The sequence below is a fragment of the Magallana gigas genome, chromosome 7, assembly GCF_963853765.1.
Source record: "Magallana gigas chromosome 7, xbMagGiga1.1, whole genome shotgun sequence".
Classification (NCBI taxonomy): Eukaryota; Metazoa; Mollusca; class Bivalvia; order Ostreida; family Ostreidae; genus Magallana; species Magallana gigas.
The window spans coordinates 52,005,068-52,025,995 of NC_088859.1; the positions used below are offsets into that span (position 1 = coordinate 52,005,068).

Sequence of the window (20,928 nt, forward strand, 5' to 3'; positions counted from 1 at the left end):
CGAACACTCACTGTGATCAAACTCACAGTTTGTGTACTCACTCAAAGAAAGATGCGCCATCTAATGGCGCCTGTGTTTACTTTTACAATAAACAAATGGGACCCGGTCGAATCGATTATAAATACTAGAAATATATTATCTCAAGATACATTTGATCCAGTTCTGAATGGGCTTTTAAATTCCACCATGAGGTATATGCTGTTGCTAATGTACAATACACTTTCATTCTCCAGTACCATATGCAATGAATTAAATCCTTATTATATAACGTCTTCCTTGTGATTAGTAGAGAATACATGATGTACAAATTTACTTTATTTTATTGGTTGAAATGCTGTTCGGCGCAAGGGAAATAATATTCTGATTATATAATATACCATCTTCCCAAGTCAAGGGTTTCTGATCCGCTCTGCTCTACATTATACATATATTACATGGCATCGAGGGCGACATACCAGAATATTTGCCCCGAGGTGGCAGGAAAGCCCTGGAGTAGTATGTCGCCCTCGATGCCATGTAATATATGTATAATATAACATTTTTGAATAAGTTTTCTCGTTATGTCACAAATGAGATATTTTTATTACTATTCCTTGAAAATTGCCGAATCACACCGGAAATAGTTATATTGCCCTCCCGGAAATATATTGCCCTACCGAAACTGTTACATCACCCTTGCGTGCAATCATTCTGCATATTAATTACATCGGGTTCAAAATTTAGCTACAAGCAAACGTAAACAGTTCCTCGAAAATAAAAAAATTAATGTCATGACATTGTCTGCTATGCAGAGAAACTTACTTAAATAATTCAATTTGAAAAATTATCTTGTTTTTGAAAGCATCTATCAACATTTTACAAGAAAATTGATTTGTAAGATATGAAGATGCATTAATATTTAAAATCTCATGTTAATAAGATTAATATATTCTTAAAAAGATTCTTATTTTAAAAAATGTTAAATAACATATATTACATGTCTTCTCGGGCGACAATATCTTCGGCATCGGGCAACATAATATTCCAGGGCTTTCCTGTCACCTCAGGGCAAATATTCTGTCGCCCTCGAAGCCATGTAATAGGGCCTACATGTATATGTATAATATTTATGTAGTCAGTCAGTAACAAACCTATAATAAATAATATTTACAGTCTACATATTTTTTGCATGTAAAGGGTGTGGAAAGCAACTGCAGCTCAATAGCTCTGCATCAGCTGAAGGCGCATCTATTTTGAATATTGTTGCCTTGGTTATTGTTTTGTATTCATACGCGCAGCTTCATTTACATTTTTATATTTTTTATCAATGACACTTTACATTTTATGATTTGAAAATGATTTATACATTAAATGATAAGAAATGAATGTAATGATTTTTACTATTGATCGACGTTCTTTGATACGTCGATCCATAGAAAAATTATTGAATTCATTTTGTAAATAACACGCAAAAGATAGTGAAAGGTTAAATGATGAGTTGAACTATTACGTCACTAACGTTGAACGATGTTGGGCAAAAGTGCAACGTCACCAGCGAAAATCAAAATTCATGCTTGCGGCTGTTAAATTGGCTCTTCCATTAATTTGAACTTACCCTAAGGATAATACAGTAATTTTAAGGCATAAATAAATAATCGTTAATTCATAGATCTATTCCTTGAATCATATTTATTCATTAACAAAAATGCGTTTTCTCGAAAAAGCATGTTCATATCCCGGTTCTATATCCAGTTGATCACACAAAGTTTTATTATATTTACTAGTATCTTGAAGTAATGTAATCTACAAAGGAGCTACATTGAAGGTTTATATTTTTATTTAATCGAATATTATATTCATTCTGATAAAGAGCACAACGTATTTTTATATTTTAGTGAATTGCGTTCAACGGCAGTAACTCTGATTTACCTTGAAATTATCTATTGTGATCAGAGTTATTCTTCTTTGCAAGTAGTATAACGTTGATATTGATCATTTTTATGATTCTATTACCGGGTTAACTCTCGAAACCCCGTATATCTCCGAATAAATTGAAGAACCCTATCAGTGAGTTGTTTTCTTTCCTCGGGACAACCCATTATCACACTACATGTATAAACAAGTTCATGATGCTTCCGGAAAAGTTCCGGCACAAACGCAAAAGGTCGGAATTTGCAATGATAAAATAACAAAGTTTTGAAAGATTGAGATAAAAAAAAGAAAAGAATGTATACACGTGCTTACATTAAGCTACTGAGTATAGTATGAACTTTTATTACACTGAGAAACAAGCGTCTGTGCTGTATTCCCGAGTATCCAAACTCCGTCACCATAAGCGGAAAACATTCCGCGTTGCTCTGTAAATTTTTGCAATCTCTAAATATAACATGAAACATTATAATTATACCCCCGCTCCGACGGAGAAGGGGGTATACTATAAATAGTTCTGTTTTATCTTTGTCTGTCTGTCTGTCTATCTGTCCGTAACAAAACTTTCTGTCATTTTTCTCGACAACAATTCATTGCAGATGCTTGACATTTGAACACGGTTTGTTTAGGCATGCCATATGGTGGGATAATTTTTTGTACAAATCGGAAGTCCTCTTCCTGTTAAATGAAGTCTTTGTTAATTGTGTATACTTGTATTCACATCAGACCGGGGGTATTACTAGTGAGGAAATATCTTGTTTATAAAAATTATTTTAAAAAATATTTGTATTACTATATATTCAAATAAGACCACTGAATACGACATTTATCACACGTGCTTATCTAATATCAATAACCAAACTCCGTCACTATACTATATGCTATGCCAAGGAATGAAGATACATTAATAATTTGGTTACGTTGCTTTCTGAACTAGCAAAGTATAATTAAACAAGAAATTCATTCAATTTTCCAGTGTCTCAGTAACTTGGGGGTCAGTCCACAATGTCGTTAGATTTATCCTAAGATATGTCTAAGACTATAATTTTTTAGGATTTGTATGGATTTTAATGTTAATGAAGAGAGAGAGAGAGAGAGAGAGAGAGAGAGAGAGAGAGAAAGAGAGAAAGAGAGAGAGATATATATGAAGGGGATTATTGTTAATATATGCAATCGATTGAAAATACATGTACTACTTGTGATAAAATAGCTTCCTCGCATTTTCATGCGAGAGATTTTTCTCTATATAGCTGAACTGTGGGAATATTCATCTCTAAAATTGTTTTATTTTATTAGCAAGTAACTATTTAGATAATTCATATAGTTATTCCTTTTTTATCTAAAGTAACCAAATATTTATGTCAAATGCGTCTAAATTAATACACGTATTTCGAATTTTAAAGATGAAGAGGAAAAGGCTTGCTCAAAAATATCAAATGACGTTAATTAAGACTAAAGATGATACTGTACGTGTATGTATAAATTCTAAACACACATTTTCAAGTCTTGACCAAGTGAGAAAAACTTGAACCATCAATAAACCCCACCCCAAAAAAGGGGTTACAGCAGCTTCTTTAAACACGTTTTTTTTCGTTTAACATGGTCCCCATATTGGAAATTAAAAAAATATTTCAATTAGTGAATTTTCTAAAACTCTTGTGCACATTCCCAAAAATATTGAAATGAGAAACTTTACGTGCGTCCTTGGCTTTTGGCATATGTTCATTGATGCAATTCCAACCCCCACCCCACCCTATCTATTCAAGATATTAAATATGGTTTTTTCTCACAAGAATTAAGGCAAATATAGTATGTTGCAATTAACTTGGAATACCCATATAATTTCCTTAGTGTATACTATACGAATGTGAAAATAAATGGATCGTCTAAGTATTTTGTGATTTTTCCAAGTATGCTTGAATTAAACTCTTCCCTGTTTTTCCTAATACAGGAACTGCTCACTAAAAATCTTAAGATATATCCACTTGAGGGCAGTGAATTTCCTGTTTTGTATTGGCGTCGTTTAGGACATGTAAAATTAAATATCAAAATCGTTAAAAAGCCAGGAAAATACTCTCTTCATATCTGTGTAAATTCTTTCTTCTTTCTTTTATATTCATATCATTATTTACAACATTATTATACTGTAATCATCACATGCATGAATCCCTATTTGAGTCTCATTAGGCTACCGTATTACAGTACTGTATATCTGAGTCTCTTAAAGCTGCAGCACTACCTTACCGTATATCTGAGTTTCATTAGGCTACAGTAATACAGTACTGTATATCTGAGTTTCATTAGGCTACAGTATTACAGTACTGTATATCTGAGTCTCTTTAAGCTTCAGTATTACAGTACTGTATATCTTAGTCTCATTAGGCTACAGTATTACAGTACTGTATATCCGAGTCTCGTTAAGCTACATTACTACAATTTTGTATATCTAGCTGTGTCACGGTAGGCTACAGTATTACAGTTTTGTATATCTGAGTCTCATTAGGCTACAGTATTACAGTACTGTATATCTGAGTCTTTTTAGGATACAGCACTACCTTACCGTATATCTGAGTCTCATTAGGCTACAGTTTTACAGTACTGTATATCTGAGTCTCATTAGGCTACAGCACTACTATTCTGTATATCTGTGTTTCATTAGATTACAACAAAACAGTACTGTATATCTGAGTCTCATAAGGCTACCGCACTACAGTACTGTATATCTGAGTCTCATTAGGCTACAGTACTACATTATTGTATATCTGAGTCTCATTAGGCTACAGAACTACAGTTCTGTATTTCTGAGTCTCATAAGGCTACCGCACTACAGTACTGTTTATCTGAGTCTAATTAGGCTACAGTACTAAAGTACTGTACATCTGAGTCTCAATAGGCTACAATACTACAGTACTGTTTATCTGAGTCTAATTAGGCTACAGTACTACATTTTTGTATATCTGTGTCTCATTATGCTACAGTACTACAGTACTCTATATCTGAGTCTCATAAGGCTACCGCACTACATTACTGTTTATCTGAGTCTAATTAGGCTACAGTACTACATTTTTGTATATCTGTGTCTCATTATGCTACCGTACTACAGTACTGTATATCTGAGTCTCATTAGGCTACCGTGCTACAGTACTGTATATCCTGATTAAACGCAAAATATTATATCCGCGTAAAATAGTCATAAGGATACCTTGGAAGTTTTAAAACCTCACTTATTTTTCTGAAGGTTGTGAACTTTATGAAATTGTAACAAAGTTTGGTGCTCTCATTTTGAATTTTTGCGATTTGATGCGAAACAGCGGAATCGCAGAATTAAATATATTCGATAAAATTAACAAATCTAAAGTATCATTAACGTTACTCATTACGAAGTAAAAAAAATTACCCAGGCTTAAGAGATTAAAATACAGTATGTGATATGAATGAATATATCTGTGATCCTTAAGCCTAAATCAAAACTCATTCATATATTTAGTTCCAAATAAAATATATATTTTTCTGAAATACAAAACCTATATTCTGTACATATGTTTCTTATTCACACAAAATTTCGAATTGATTGAAATGTATATACCTGCCTCACTCACAGCCAGGCTTATTGTAGCTTTGTTTATTTATCAATCATATCATTGTGCGTTTCTGTTGCGTTTTAAATGTGTTTAAGCTACCGTAATTGCAGACATAAGCATTATACATGTCTACCAGTGAACTGGTCTTGAGTGAAAAAAGAATTGGTTTGACAGACTTCCATGTCAAGCTTGCTATGATGTTCATTATGATACAGGACTGTGAGAATACAGCGTATCTTAAGTATTACTGATGCGCGGACCTAGAAGTTTGGGGCGGTCCAATTTAAACTTTCTTTTAAATTCAAATAGTAAACGTTCTTAGATAGGCCTCAGATTCCCCCTCCTCCTGGCAAACAAAATTACAAATTATCCCTCAGTCAGTACCCCCATCCCTACTCGAAAATAATTCTTGATCTGCGCATATAAATATGAGAACATTTCAGCCTCTTTTCTAAACATTAAATTATCGGCAAATAATTCGCATCAGTACACACAAAAATTCCTTTTCAAAATTCATTCCGAAGTTGCGATTGCACCCCCCCCCCCCTGATAATTTTATTAAATGGTCGGGTTCGTTCTACAAATGAAAACCAAAAATGTCGTCTGGACTGAGCTTGAGTAAGGAGGCCCTACAATTTATGAGTACAAAAGCTGAAATGTCTCCATATTGAAAGATTAAGAAGTAACTTCTCTACCACAATTGAACAGTATTGTGGAAGGCCTTTTTCTCTACCACCATTGAACAGTGGAACTTTAACTGCTTTACTATAGTAACGTTATATAATACAATGCTATATCTATAATACCAATGTAGCAGTCTCATATTTTATGATTCATTTACATCTTAATTACATAAACATCATTTCATTTTGATATTTTTGTGATTTTCTGAATGCATATATATCAATTTAATTCTATAATTATTCAATTCATCTCAAAATATATTATGATATTTCTAAAATATCAAATCAGTATTTAATCATATTTATAAATCTTTTGCACGTACTTTCCCCAATTGAATGCAATGAGTGAGATAGACTTTTTGAATAATATGTTAAATTGTATTTTTATAGTTTTAACTAAAGTCTCTTATATGTTTTTTTTTTAAATTAAAACTACTTTTATGATAATGTAATAGTTGCAGTTATATAATTAATTACAGAAAATCTTGAGTCGTCATATTGAACTTGGTTCACCTTGTACGGGGGCTATTCCTATAGAACGGTATGTGTATGGTTATACTTGGAATATCATAATGTATTAGAACCATTTTAACAAGGCCTTGGACTTTCCGTAGGACTTAACTATCATTTCTTGCGTCAAAACATGTTAAAAATGACGCTGGATTCAAGTGAAATATGCACCGATTGCGTAGTCTTGGCTCAAAAGCCAGACAAATCGTGTTGATTTCAATGAGCTTTCACTGAGTGGGCAGCAATGAAATAGACAGGCATACGTCACATTGCAGTTTGACACAGCTACCCAAAGTCCAAGCTCCAGTTATAATGGTTCTCTTATATGCATTATATATTTATGACAATGATTTTATGTTTCAAAAGTAAATGAATGCAGATTGATATAGAGGAGATACTATGTAAAGTGTACTTTACTTGTATAAGTTATCTCCCTTTATAAAGTGAATATCAAAAATATATTCCATGAGTGATATCCACCGTATATTGAGATAAATATGTGATAAATACAAGATCTACATGTAACAACATCCTTTGTGTATAAATAAAAATGAAAAATGTTTTTAATAAGATATATTTACATTCTACTGTGTTTTTCCATTAAATTCTGTGTTATTTAAATGCCTCTAAATGCAACAACTAATCACTGCTATGAATTTACATGTAATTTACAATAAGTAGTTCTAAAACGGTAATTTCTATGTTATCGGTTAAAAAATATATTTCATAAATGTTATCAAAACACCCTGTTAAACAATTATTGTGACATGCAAACCAGGTTATCCAAATTAACTAAATATTTCTATCCAATCAAATGCCGCGTTACAACCAGAATAACGCGCTAACACGCATTATTCAATTTGTCTGCTCACCTGACGGCAGTTATTGACACGACCACATCAAATATAAATCATTCAATGCTCTATTAAGCTTCTATATTCATGTCTTGTATATCTGTAAACGAATAACAGGAATATAATGTTCATTTTTAGCAGGCCATTTTTTAAGCCCGTAACATAGTCTTTTGACGCAAAAACCAAATCCGCAATTTCTTAAATTATAAATAAATTAGAGGTATAATTATGAAAGTAGATGTACTAAAGTTTTAGCTAGTTTAACTATCTAACTTTAACTGGGTAACTAAGTTTTAAAATTAAAGCTCAGGTTAGCAATGAGGCTTATGGGCCTCTTCTGCAATTACTCTCTTTTTCATATCTTGCACTATTTTCAGACACTTCAGGACACAAATAAAATCAAAACATCCTGTGAAACTGATGGAATTCAGAAATTCTACAAGGTAAGATAATCATTAATCTTCCAGGTAAGATAATCATTAATCTTCCAGGTATAAGATAATCTAATAACATGTAAAACTCTGTTGTATTTATTTGACAGCAAAGTGATATTCAATGTAGAATACAATATTTTTTTATTAATCATTCAACATGAAATACAATTATTAATGAGAATAGAAGTACAATTTGTATATAAGTATTGTTTGTTTACATGGTCCATGTAAATGCAATCAGTCTCTTAACATTAAAATAAATACAGTTTGTTAATATAAAGTACATTGCTATTTCTCTTGTCATCTGAATCTATTGAAGGATGAAGTGAAGAATTCAGTAGAACTTTCTGAAGGGTCAAGAGGTCAACTGACGGCTTGTCACATGGAGCATATAACCTGGTATGTATGACAGACAGTAAGTCATGATTTGGAATGATCTCATCTCAATGTAAATATGATTATATATTTTAATGTTAAAATGTTCTCTTGGATAAAGTTGGTTGGGACATGATGTAATCTTGTGAGAATTCCTTCAGACTTCACAGGATTTAATTATGTGACCAACAAGTTTATATCCCATAGAACTATTTAACATTTTTATTCTTTCTTAAATAATAAGAAATAAACAATATTATATACATGCAATATAATTATACACAATATACATAACAGTATGTTTACATACACACGCAATACATGTACATATAAAATATACCTGTAATTTGTGCACAATCCACAGAAATGTTCCTCTATAGTATTTATACAGAGCCTGTTTAAGTGTTGTATTGACACATACATATAGTTTGTATTTCATCTATCAATATGTAAACAATTCATATCAATGTATCACCGACAGTTTGTTTATATATGTAGGTATACACACAGTTTGTTTATATATGTAGATATACACACAGTTTGTTTATATATGTAGATATACACACAGTTTGTTTATATATGTAGGTATACACACAGTTTGTTTTTATATGTAGATATACACACAGTTTGTTTACATGTAATACTGGATTTTCTTCACTTTACCTGTGTCTAACTCAGCCACAAAGAGGTTGTCTCTGGTGTCCACACATAGACCCAATGGACTCTGTAAATGACAGTTGTCAATGTAGCGGAGGAACTGTCCGTCCTGATCCAGGATGTGGATACGGTCGTTGTCACGGTCTACTGTCAGGATCCGACCCTGGCTGTCTGTTGTGATGCCGTATGGACTAAATGATTCCTTGGTAGTAGAGGGAGGACCAGTGTAGGTAAACCGGAGTTTCCCGGCCTGATTGACCACCACTACTGCACGGGCGTCCCAGTCTGACACACAGATATCTAGGTTCCTGTTCTCACTGATGTATTTAATGTTACCAGATGAATAGAGAGGTTGTCCTTTGTCATCGTACTGAATACTTTGTTTCTCTGTGGAGCCAGAGTAACACACAACTTTTGTTTGTTTATCATCATCACTGTCCATGACAACCAGGAGGTCACCAGAGGAGGTACTACAGACACTGAGAGGTCCCCACCCCTGTAGTCTGATCACTGTCTTTATCTTTTTATTCTTTACTATGTTCACAGTTCTATCTTTGTAATCAGTATAAACTAGATCCCCACTCCTTGTCACTGCTATGTCGAATGGAACGTTCCCTGACTTGGTTTGGACTGACTTCAATAGTTCTCCCTTTAGGTTGTACAGTCTCATCTTGTTTTCCCCACCATGCGTCCATAGTTCTTCATCCCTCAGACAGGACACACTGTATAATCTATTAGAGTCGACATACTCGGTGTTTATCTGTGTGATGATCCGTGGTACATCAATGAGCGGTCTGTCCGGGGGAGAGGACTCAGCACCGGGGGAATCCATGGTGTAGACTTGTTCTTCTGTTTTGATAGATGACGCTGACAGAGAACCAAACTGTTGATAAAGCTGTTCTTTGTTGATCTTCTGAGGGGTAAAACTTGGTAAGGACACTGTGAGTTTAGGAGGCAATCTTCTAAATTCAGCAATCCTAGATTTGTAGGCAGAGACAAGACTGACATCATTGGAGTCCACTAACTTCTTCAGATCAGTAATGCTCTGTGTGATTTCAGATATGGTGCGTGTGATTTCATCCTCCTGTTTGTTGAGGACGGCCAGGTGTTTGGTGTCCATTTCATTCAGATCAGATTTCAGTTTGTGGATCCTGGTGTCTATTTCTCTGTGCAAGGCTTCTCCATGTTTGTCTATTGCTGATGTCAATTTCTGGCCGTTTTCATTCAGAGCAGCTTTCTGAACTGGGATATTAGAGGCAATCTGTTGATATTTAGGAGAAATGGATTTCTGTAACTCTTGCATTTCTCTCTGTAAAAGTTCTTTTTTGCTTTCAATATGTTTAACAATGTCGACTGGTTTATGTCCTAAATGTTCTCCAGAAATACAGAGTGCACAAATAGGAATGTCACATTGTTCACAGTGAAGTTCACATTGTTTTGTGGAATGTTTAGGACACTTAGGGTAATTTAGAGTAGATCCCCGCTGTTCAAATGGCAGCACTTTGTGTTCTTTGGATTGATCGGAGAGATGTTCCCCCACACAGGCTTTACACAGATGTATGTGACAAATGTCACAGTACATAGGGGGTCCCGGGGTCTCACAGAGACGACACCGTAACACATCCTGGGCCCAACGCTCGTCCATGGTCAGACAATGAACTTGCACGGATTCTGAAAAAAATTAATTCTTGTATTTTATTTACATATGTTCCCGCTTGTACAGATTTTGTATCCAAGATATAAATTTTGTGTTTATGTGTGAAACTGTCCTCTTTCAGTTCATTTTTTTTGTAGTTGTATAAAATTCATTTACATGCACATACATGTATCTAAAATATCGTATGATTTACATATATGTTCAACCATCTAACTTTTAATGACTTTTAATAAGGTATTATATAAAAATGTGTTGTTGAAAAACGTTGGAAAATACAGACAGCATGCAGCAACATTTAGATCTCAAAACTGTACAAACCTTCAACTTCTATCATGGCGACTCGGGGTAATATATACTCTTCCTGGTTAGGTGACCCCTTTAGGATCACGTGATTGTTGTCTGCCTCATGAATTGCTAAAAACGTCATATATATATATTTACATTATCCAGTGTCTTTGTCTGTGATAACACTACGTATCGATTTTGTACTATATAACCCATAATACAAATGACGCCAAATCGAGGCGCCAGCTTGGTTTGTTTATTTACATTTTTATATTTAATCGTACGATGGCTTAAAATTATATAAATATAAGTAATAAGGAATCATTCTTTGAATATAATGAGGTGATAATTTCGGTCGGGGTGTGATCAAATCTATCATAAGGCCCTTCGGACTTTATTGGATTTGATCATTATTTATAAGCTTGCTCTCTCGTTACTTGCCTGTCGAAAAATGCGATTTAAAAAAAAGGGCTCATAGAGTCGAATTGTCCCATTTTCTACAAAATAATATGCTTAATAGAATGTTTTTATTGGAAGAAAGTTAGTGTAAGCCCCAGAGAGAGAGAGAGAGAGAGAGAGAGAGAGAGAGAGAGAGAGAGAGAGTGTTGATTTTAGGACAGCTAATTTTTTTAAATATCAAACAAGACACAAGTAAAAGACATAACCATCAAACGCATTCTATTGTCGACCCAATCTGATTATAACTCAAATCAGTTCTTTTATTGATAATTATATATTTGTTGCAGCATCAGTTTTCCTCTTGTTATTTTTTTTTTGGGTGAAAAGTCAAATGATTTTGAAATTGTACAAGTTTTTGTTAAGTGAAAAGAAGGCACAGCTGCTTCAGCCTGACTAAAAATGTGTTTCTATGTTCCTTCGTGCGGATGAATCGTCCCGGATAAAACAAGTACTGTTGGACCATCACACACCGTCTATTTTTTATAGTCATTTGATAGAATTAAGCTAGAATTTATTTTATGTTCTTGAGGTCTACAACAGCGAGTCAGTTTTTTTCCTTTAAATTCCTTGAATTAATTCAAATTCTACGAAGAGTTCGTAGAAATGATATGGAACAATTGTTTCCTTTTTTCAAAGTTTTCAAACATCTTAAAACAGTTTAAAGTTTTAATGGCATCATGATTAGCTTTCGCCAACACCAATCTAAAGTGTACACATTACGGAATTTTCTTTGATAAAACTCGCACCCATTATTGTCTTCAGTTTAAAGTACATCGCTGATATAGAACAAAATTTTGAAATGGAGCAAATACCGGGAAAAGTTAAAATAACAATAATCACTTCAGACTATTTCACCAGGAGAATGACCGGGAAATCTTTTGTTGTAATTCAAATACTTTATATATTGTTGATAATTTTGATGATAGAATGACTTCAATACAACGGAATCATACATACAAAATGGACGGCGGATTTCAATGTCCTTTGCTATAGGCTCTTGGGAACTTGGAACTTGGAACTTCATCGCAACGGACGAAAGGTAAAGCAATCGCACGTGTACAAACCACATGAAGGAAGATTTAACCACACAGGTACTATAATACATGTACATGTAATGTACCTGTTAACAGGTACTCGTACACACTAGTATAAAGGTTCACGTCAACAGGTACCCACACACGTGTAATACAGTACACAGGTATCTGTCAGCGGGTACTCATACTAATGAACTAATACATAGGAAACCGTCAACAGGTACTCGTACATATGTACTCGTACACAAGTACTACAGTGCACAGGTGTCTCGTATACTAAGGAACTAATACATAGGAAACCGTCAACAGGTACTCGTACATATGTACTCGTACACAAGTACAGTACAGTACACAGGTGTCTGTCAGCGGGTACTCGTACTACGTGGGGCACGGTTTTCCCATAATGCATTGTCCTACTAATACGTCCGTGACTTTCCGTTGTGGACTTCGTGGTTTTGTCGTTTGTGTATCACCGGAAGCAGCTTGATGCTTTTTGGACGACACGCCATTACTTCCGATGGACTCACTGCTTGACCCCAGTGACCCGTCCAGTGACGTACTGGATTGCTTCCCCTTGTCCTGCGGCGTCTGGACACTGGACTGTTTGCGCTGCTTCTGTTGCTGGGACTGTTTACGCTGTTTCTCCGCCGCCTCCTTTTTCCCGCTACCACACCGCTTCCCTTTCTTTCCGCGCTCTCCGTCCTCCATGTCTTCGTTGGGTAGCGGGGAACCACTTCCGTCGAGAGAGGGGAATTCCCCGGGGACGTATTTAGCGGCGTCTCTGTAGGAGGGAGAGCACTGGTACTCATAGTGGACGTACACTTTCATGAACTCGACTCTCGAGCTGAAGCCCGGTCCTTCACTGGACACAAACACGGGTCGTTTCACGTTGCACGACTTGGGTCTGTTTGTCTGTCGGTTCCCCACGTGTGAACCATTGCTAAAGATCGCACCGGGAACAGTCAAATTGTAAAGATATTCAGGATTATTCCTAAAGTCTGACAAACTAGCACAACGTATAATTTGGTTAAAGTCCTTTTCATTCGGCAACTTTTTCTTGTTGGCACAAGCACAATCCCGCACAAAAATGGATCCCTGTGCGTGCGAGTTATAAACTTGGCGTCGAGCTAACACTGGATTATTTTATATACAGAATTAATTTTACTACATTGTCCTTATGTAGGAAATTAACAAGCATCTTTAAAATATTGATATATATGAACTTTCCAGGGTGGCACAGGCCCTGGTCCAACCTCTCGATCGTTGCATGTATCCTTACTTCTAAACCATACATATATATTTTTGTGTTGACCAATTTACATTAAAAGGTTTGTAGGTCACAGCCCATTTTGGAATAAACTGATTTACTTTGACACTGATAATAAAAGTTTCATTAATTGTGGTCGATTCAAGCAGGTCTACTAGCTGAATATCTGCAACTATTAGGTAACAGATCACCAATTCAATTTTATACACATTAAAGTGATTAAAACATGTTTGATGTCATTGAAGGAATACTTTATCAACGGCATGAATCAGTTAAGGTATCACCAAGGAGTGCTGATGAAAAGTTCATGTGAATTCTGCTCCAAGTCTGTGACTAATAAAACAGTGAAATGTCTTCTTTTTTTACCACCAATGTCCATTATTTACTGTTACAGTGTGATCCCTATCTTTAGACTGAACACGAAGAAAATTATGATGCTTTAATTTTTAGTTAAAAAGTAAATGCTGCTAGAAAAATGAAACTAATTAAGGTCTTCCGTTTCCAACGGAAGACCTATTGTTTTCGTTAGGTTTCTTTTGACCTATTATTTTTCTTGTTTTTTTTTCCTGCACCAAATTTTTCAAAACCATATATATTAAAAACAATTCGACAGATTTTCACGAAATTTTCACAGATAGAAGGGAGTACCTAAAGCTATGCATACGCATCTTTTCGAATATGACATCACTTCTGTTTGTCAACGTCGTTCAATTTACTTTTTTCAAAAATTCATTTTGTCCAGCAAATATTTAAAAAATGGTTGAAGATAGAAACTTCAAATTTTCAGCAATGATAGATCTACCTTTGGATGGGTGCCTTTATGTTAAATAATTAACGTCCGTCACTTCCGTTCGTCACCGGAAGGAAAGACAAAAAATCGATTTTTTCAACTTTTTTCTTTTTTGATATTTCTATGTAGGGTTGATAGTGACCCTTTCACTGATTCAGAATATGTAATTTGTTTTAAAATTAAACAACGCATTCTCGAGATATCTAGCATCACAGTTTTGAAGCGAGAGTCCGAATAGCTCAGTCGTTAGAGTCGTGGATATGTGCCCAGGCGACCCGTGTTCAAGCCCTGAGTGCCGATATTTTTTTTTACCGAAATTTATGACATTTTCAGATCTAACTAACGATGTTTTTAACCTTAACGGAATTTTTTTTGGTTGATGACATCATTTCCGTTTTTGAGATATTGACATTTTAAGGAATTTTAGGGTGTTGGTTTGTGCAAGAGTGTTCTCATGACCTACTTGCGATATCGATTTCAAAATTTCAAGAATGATAAATAAAAGATTGTTAATTTGTATAAAGCATTCATATTTGCCTAGCACAAGAGTTACCGGAGCTCGGCAGAAAACGAAAATTGAGATAAAAAAGCGTTGTAATTTTGCATGCTTTTCTTAGTGTATCTCTTTTCTTGCAATTATTTTGTTGAGACATTTTTTGAAATATTTTTATTTACAAGATTTTTTGTTTGACATCAAGAAAAAGGGCTGGTCACTCAAATTAGCGACCTAGAACCCTTTAGATATTGATGTCGCTGCAAATGTTGTTCATTATGATCTTATCAATTTCGTAACAATAATTTTTTGTTCAGGTATTGCTTAATATGAGTGTAATAAGGTTGTTACCACGTATTTTTATTTTATTTGGAAAAAAACGGGGTATTTGTGCGCTGCAAATGTTGTTCGTTGAAAAAGGCGTTCTATATGATCTTGTCTATGTCATAAAATAGTTTAATGTTGAAAAGTAAAATTCATTTGTCGAACTGCAAACATTTGAAACCCACAACGTTGAGTGTACATTTACATAACACGGGCCGAGGAGACGCTGCGCTTGTGGACAGCCGATTCAATTCACTGTAGTTAGGACACATGCTTCTCGTGTTTATACGTTATCACACATTCAATATTTCAATTCAAAAATTAGCGTTGATGACGTCATATCAAATTCTAAAAACCGGACGGAAGACCTCCTCGTTGCTCGCAACGAGATCGTGTCTAGTTATTATTATTTTTGTACTATAATCTGAAACATGAAAATAGTGGAATGTATTATTTTCTCTGTAAAAAAACTTATCTAAGTTAAAGTGGAATTTGCATATACACGTAAGGACCACAAAAAGTAGGCAATCGGTTTTTAGAACGCAGTTCGCAGTTCGCAATTGAATAGTGAACTGCGTTCTATAGAACGCAGTTCGCAATTCAAAATTTAGTGCGATTGAATAGTGAACTGCGTTCTATCTAGAACGCAGTTCGCAATTCAAAATTTAGAATTCATATTTGGGGCCCGCTTGCCTTATATGCAATTGAATAGTGAACTGCGTTCTATAGAACGCAGTTCGCAATTCAAAATTTAGTGCGATTGAATAGTGAACTGCGTTCTATCTAGAATGCAGTTCGCAATTCAAAATTTAGAATTCATACTTGGGGCCCGCTTGCCTTATATGCAATTGAATAGTAAACTGTGTTCTATCTAGAACGCAGTTCGCAATTCAAAATTTAGAATTCATATTTGGGGCCCGCTTGCTTTATATGCAATTGAATAGTGAACTGCGTTCTATAGAACGCAGTTCGCAATTCAAAATTTAGTGCGATTGAATAGTGAACTGCGTTCTATCTAGAACGCAGTTCGCAATTCAAAATTAAGAATATATATTTGGGGCCCGCTTGCCTTATATGCAATTGAATAGTGAACTGCGTTCTATAGAACGCAGTTCGCAATTCAAAATTTAGAATTCATATTTGGGGCCCGCTTGCCTTATATGCAATTGAATAGTGAACTGCGTTCTATAGAACGCAGTTCGCAATTCAAAATTTAGTGCGATTGAATAGTGAACTGCGTTCTATCTAGAACGCAGTTCGCAATTCAAAATTTAGAATTCATACTTGGGGCCCGCTTGCCTTATATGCAATTGAATAGTGAACTGCGTTCTATCTAGAACGCAGTTCGCAATTCAAAATTTAGAATTCATACTTGGGGCCCGCTTGCCTTATATGCAATTGAAGAGTGAACTGCGTTCTATCTAGAACGCAGTTCGCAAATCAAAATTTAGAATTCATACTTGGGGCCCGCTTGCCTTATATGCAATTGAATAGTGAACTGCGTTCTATCTAGAACGCAGTTCGCAATTCAAAATTTAGAATTCATACTTGGGGCCCGCTTGCCTTATATGCAATTAAATAGTGAACTGCGTTCTATAGAACGCAGTTCGCAATTCAAAATTTAGTGCGATTGAATAGTGAACTGCGTTCTATCTAGAACGCAGTTCGCAATTCAAAATTTAGAATTCATATTTGGGGCCCGTTGCCTTATATGCAATTGAATAGTGAACTGCGTTCTATAGAACGCAGTTCGCAATTCAAAATTTAGTGCGATTGAATAGTGAACTGCGTTCTATCTAGAACGCAGTTCGCAATTCAAAATTTAGAATTCATATTTGGGGCCCGCTTGCCTTATGTGCAATTGAATAGTGAACTGCGTTCTATCTAGAACGCAGTTCGCAATTCAAAATTTTGAATTCATACTTGGGACCCGCTTGCCTTATATGCAATGGAATAGTGAACTGCGTTCTATCTAGAACGCAGTTCGCAATTCAAATTTAGAATTCATATTTGGGTAGTTTTTAGCTCACCGAAACGAAGTCGGGGGGTGCTTATGCTATACCCTCGGCGTCGGCGTCGGCGTCCGAACCTGGTTAATGTTTTTGTTGCAGGTCCTGTATCTAAGTTATTACTTGTCCTATCTTCACCAAACTTGCATGGATGATGCATCTTGACCTACTCATGGACTTGAAAGACCTGAATGCTGAATCAGGGCCATGAGTTTCAGATGCTGGAGGAGGTTAAGGTTTTTGGAGCAAGTTAAAGTTTTTGGTGCAGGTGCCCTTTGATAGTAATTTATAGGTTACTACTGGTCCTAACTTTACCAAACTTGCATGGATGGTGCATCTTATGATACTGATGCATCAGACATGCTTTAATGCTGAATCTGAGCCTTAGGTTTCAGATGCTGGATGAGGTTAAGGTTTTTAGAGCTGGTTAAAGTTTTTGGAGCAGGTGCCCTTTGATGATTATATCTTAGTTATTACTGGTCCTAACTTCACTAAATTTGCATAGATGGTGCGTCTTATGATACTGATATACCTGGCAGGCTTGAATGCTGAATCTGAGCCATAGGTTTCAGATGCTGGATGAGGTTAAGGTTTTTAGAGCTGGTTAAAGTTTTTGGAGCAGGTGCCCTTTGATGATTATATCTTAGTTATTACTGGTCCTAACTTCACCAAACTTGCATAGATGGTGTGTCGTATGATACTGATGCCTCTGACAGGAAGGAATGCCGAATCTGAGCCATAGGTTTCGGATGCTGGATGAGGTTAAGGTTTTTAGAGCTGGTTAAAGTTTTTGGAGCAGGTGCCCTTTGATGATTATAACTTAGTTATCACTGGTCTTAACTTCACCAAACTTATATGGATGGTGCGTCTTATAATACTGATGCACCTGACAGGCATGAATGCTGAATCTGAGCCATAGGTTTCGGATGCTGAAGGAGGTTAAGGTTTTAAGAGTTTGTTAAAGTTTTTGGAGCAGGTGCCCTCTGATGATTATATCTCAGTTATTACTGGTCCTAACTTCATAAAACTTGCATGGATGATACGTCTTATGATACTGATGCACCTGGCAAGCTTGAATGCTGAATCTGAGGCGTATGTTTCGGATGCTGGATGAGATTTGTTTTTTTGGAACAGGTCACATATTTAGATAATAGCTTGCATAGTTGATTTAACTATAATATTAATGAACTGCAGAGGTAGCTTCAGATGCAGATCTCCATTATCAAGGATGCTACAAAAAATTATCCTATCTAAAACCTGCTTGATAGATGTGTTCGTTGTTAAATGATATAATATGATTCCTATGATATAGTATTGTATGATATGATACACTATTGTTTTATATGATACAATATTATATCATATATTATATTGTAAAAAGTTATATGATACGATATGATATTGTATCAATTTTTTGGTACATTATGATATGATATTGTATTGTGATATTGTTATGTATAGTATTGTTTATTATGATACAATATTGTATAATATGATATTGTATAATATCACATATATTATATTTTATCACATGCTAATTCATATGATATTGCAACATAATATAGTATCATATGATATGATATTGTATAATATATATCATATCATATCATATCATACGATATTGTATAAAATGAGATTGGTTTATATAATATATTATTATATCAATATATGAAAATGTGTTATATGATATTGTATAATGTGATATTGTATCATATAAAACAATAAAGTATACTATGATATTGTATGATATAATATAGTACTATATCACATGATATTGTATCAATTGATATGGTACAATGTTGTAGCTAATTTTATTGTATCATATGATACAATATCCTACATTGTATTAAATATGATACAATATCATACAATGCAATATCATGCTATAATATTATACAGTATAATATTGTGATGCATTATGTGATATGATATTGTATCATATATTATTATAATGTATCATATCATATCAATATCATAATATATTATGATATTGTATTATGTGATCAAATTTAACAATGTATAACAAGATACAATGTCATATCATATGTTACAATATCATATTGCATCATTATTTATTACAGTATTTTATTGTAATATATGATATATATTGTACTGGTATCATAGGATGCAATATAGTATTTTATATTATCGTATTGATAAACATTGTATCATATAATACCCTATGAAATGAACATATGATTATTATACAATTTTTATTATATTATATTGTTATACGATATTTTGTCAAAACAATATCCATGTATATCCAAGATCATTAACTATGATTTTCAAATAATATGATAAAGGTGGTCTCATAAAGGTGATTCCTCAAAAAGGTGATCCCTCGTCTCGGTGAGCTTTGTAATCTGTTATTACCTATGTTTAAGAATCGGGCTTATATGCAATTGAATATAGTGAACTGCGTTCTATCTAGAAAGCAATTCGCAATTAAAATTTAGAATTCATATTTGGGACCTGAATTTTTCAGGGGCATTTACTAGTGGTATTTCACTACCACTGTGAAAATATGGTGATGCAGTTATCTATAGTTTCTGAGAATCGGGCTTATATGCAATTGAATATTGTGGTTTCATTGATATTCAAGGGCATCAATTTTCGTGGATAAAGTGAAAATCACAATATCAAGTATACGTAAATTAGTGGCCAATGAACCTATCAATACAAAATGTTAATTAAAATTGCACTTCAATGAATATTTAATTTCGTGGATCAACTAAACAATGATCCACAAAATTCATATCCTTATCTAGTGACACACTAGTAACTATATTTTTACTCATATGCACTGATAATAAATGAAAATAATATATATATTTCAAAGTACATTTTATTTATTTTTTATCCATGCTTGCGTGCATGCATATTTCAGCATGCGCAGTCTAATATTTCCGGACATGACTTCCTACTAGACTATGAAACTTGCAAAGTTGCGTTAGCGCGACGGCGTGTTAAGCAAAGTTGTGTTAGCGCGACGGCGTGTTGTGCAAAGATCCACGAAATTCATATCCTTATCTAGTGACACACTAGTAACTATATTTTTATTCATATGCACTGATAATAAATGAAAATAATATATATATTTCAAAGTACATTTTATTTATTTTTTATCCATGCTTGCGTGCATGCATATTTCAGCATGCGCAGTCTAATATTTCCGGACATGACTTCCTACTAGACTATGAAACTTGCAAAGTTGCGTTAGCGCGACGGCGTGTTAAGCAAACTTGTGTTAGCGCGACGGCGTGTTGTGCAAAGTTGTGTTAGCGCGACGGCGTGTTGTGCAAAGTTGCGTTAGCGCGACGGTGTGTTGTGTACATGTGTTAGCGCAATGTCTCGTTTATCTGAACGCGATGTCGCGCTAATGCAAATGGCCCTATCCGGACACCATACAGATCTCAAAAACTATAGATTACTGCATCACCAAATTTCACAGTGGTAGTGAAATACCACTAGTAGATGCCCCTGAAAATTTCGGGCCCCAAAAATGAATTGCGAACTGCGTTCTAGAACGCAGTTCACTATTCCATTGCATATAAGGCAATCGGGCCCCAAATATAAATTCTAAATTTTGAATTGCGAACTGCGTT

At 34.7% G+C, this 20,928-nt stretch overlaps 1 protein-coding gene across 1 annotated transcript; it reads right to left on the reverse strand.

Moving 5' to 3' along the window:
* Nucleotides 1-8,115: 8,115 nt before the first annotated feature.
* LOC136269872 (tripartite motif-containing protein 3-like) lies at nucleotides 8,116-11,128 on the reverse strand. Its single transcript, XM_066065394.1, has 3 exons — nucleotides 10,978-11,128; nucleotides 8,686-10,673; nucleotides 8,116-8,366 (listed from the first exon to the last, which is right to left on the reverse strand). Exons 1-2 carry the CDS (start codon nucleotides 11,084-11,086, stop codon nucleotides 8,977-8,979), a joined length of 1,806 nt encoding a protein of 601 aa, XP_065921466.1. The 5' UTR covers nucleotides 11,087-11,128; the 3' UTR covers nucleotides 8,116-8,366; nucleotides 8,686-8,976.
* Between the last annotated feature and the right edge of the window lie 9,800 nt (nucleotides 11,129-20,928).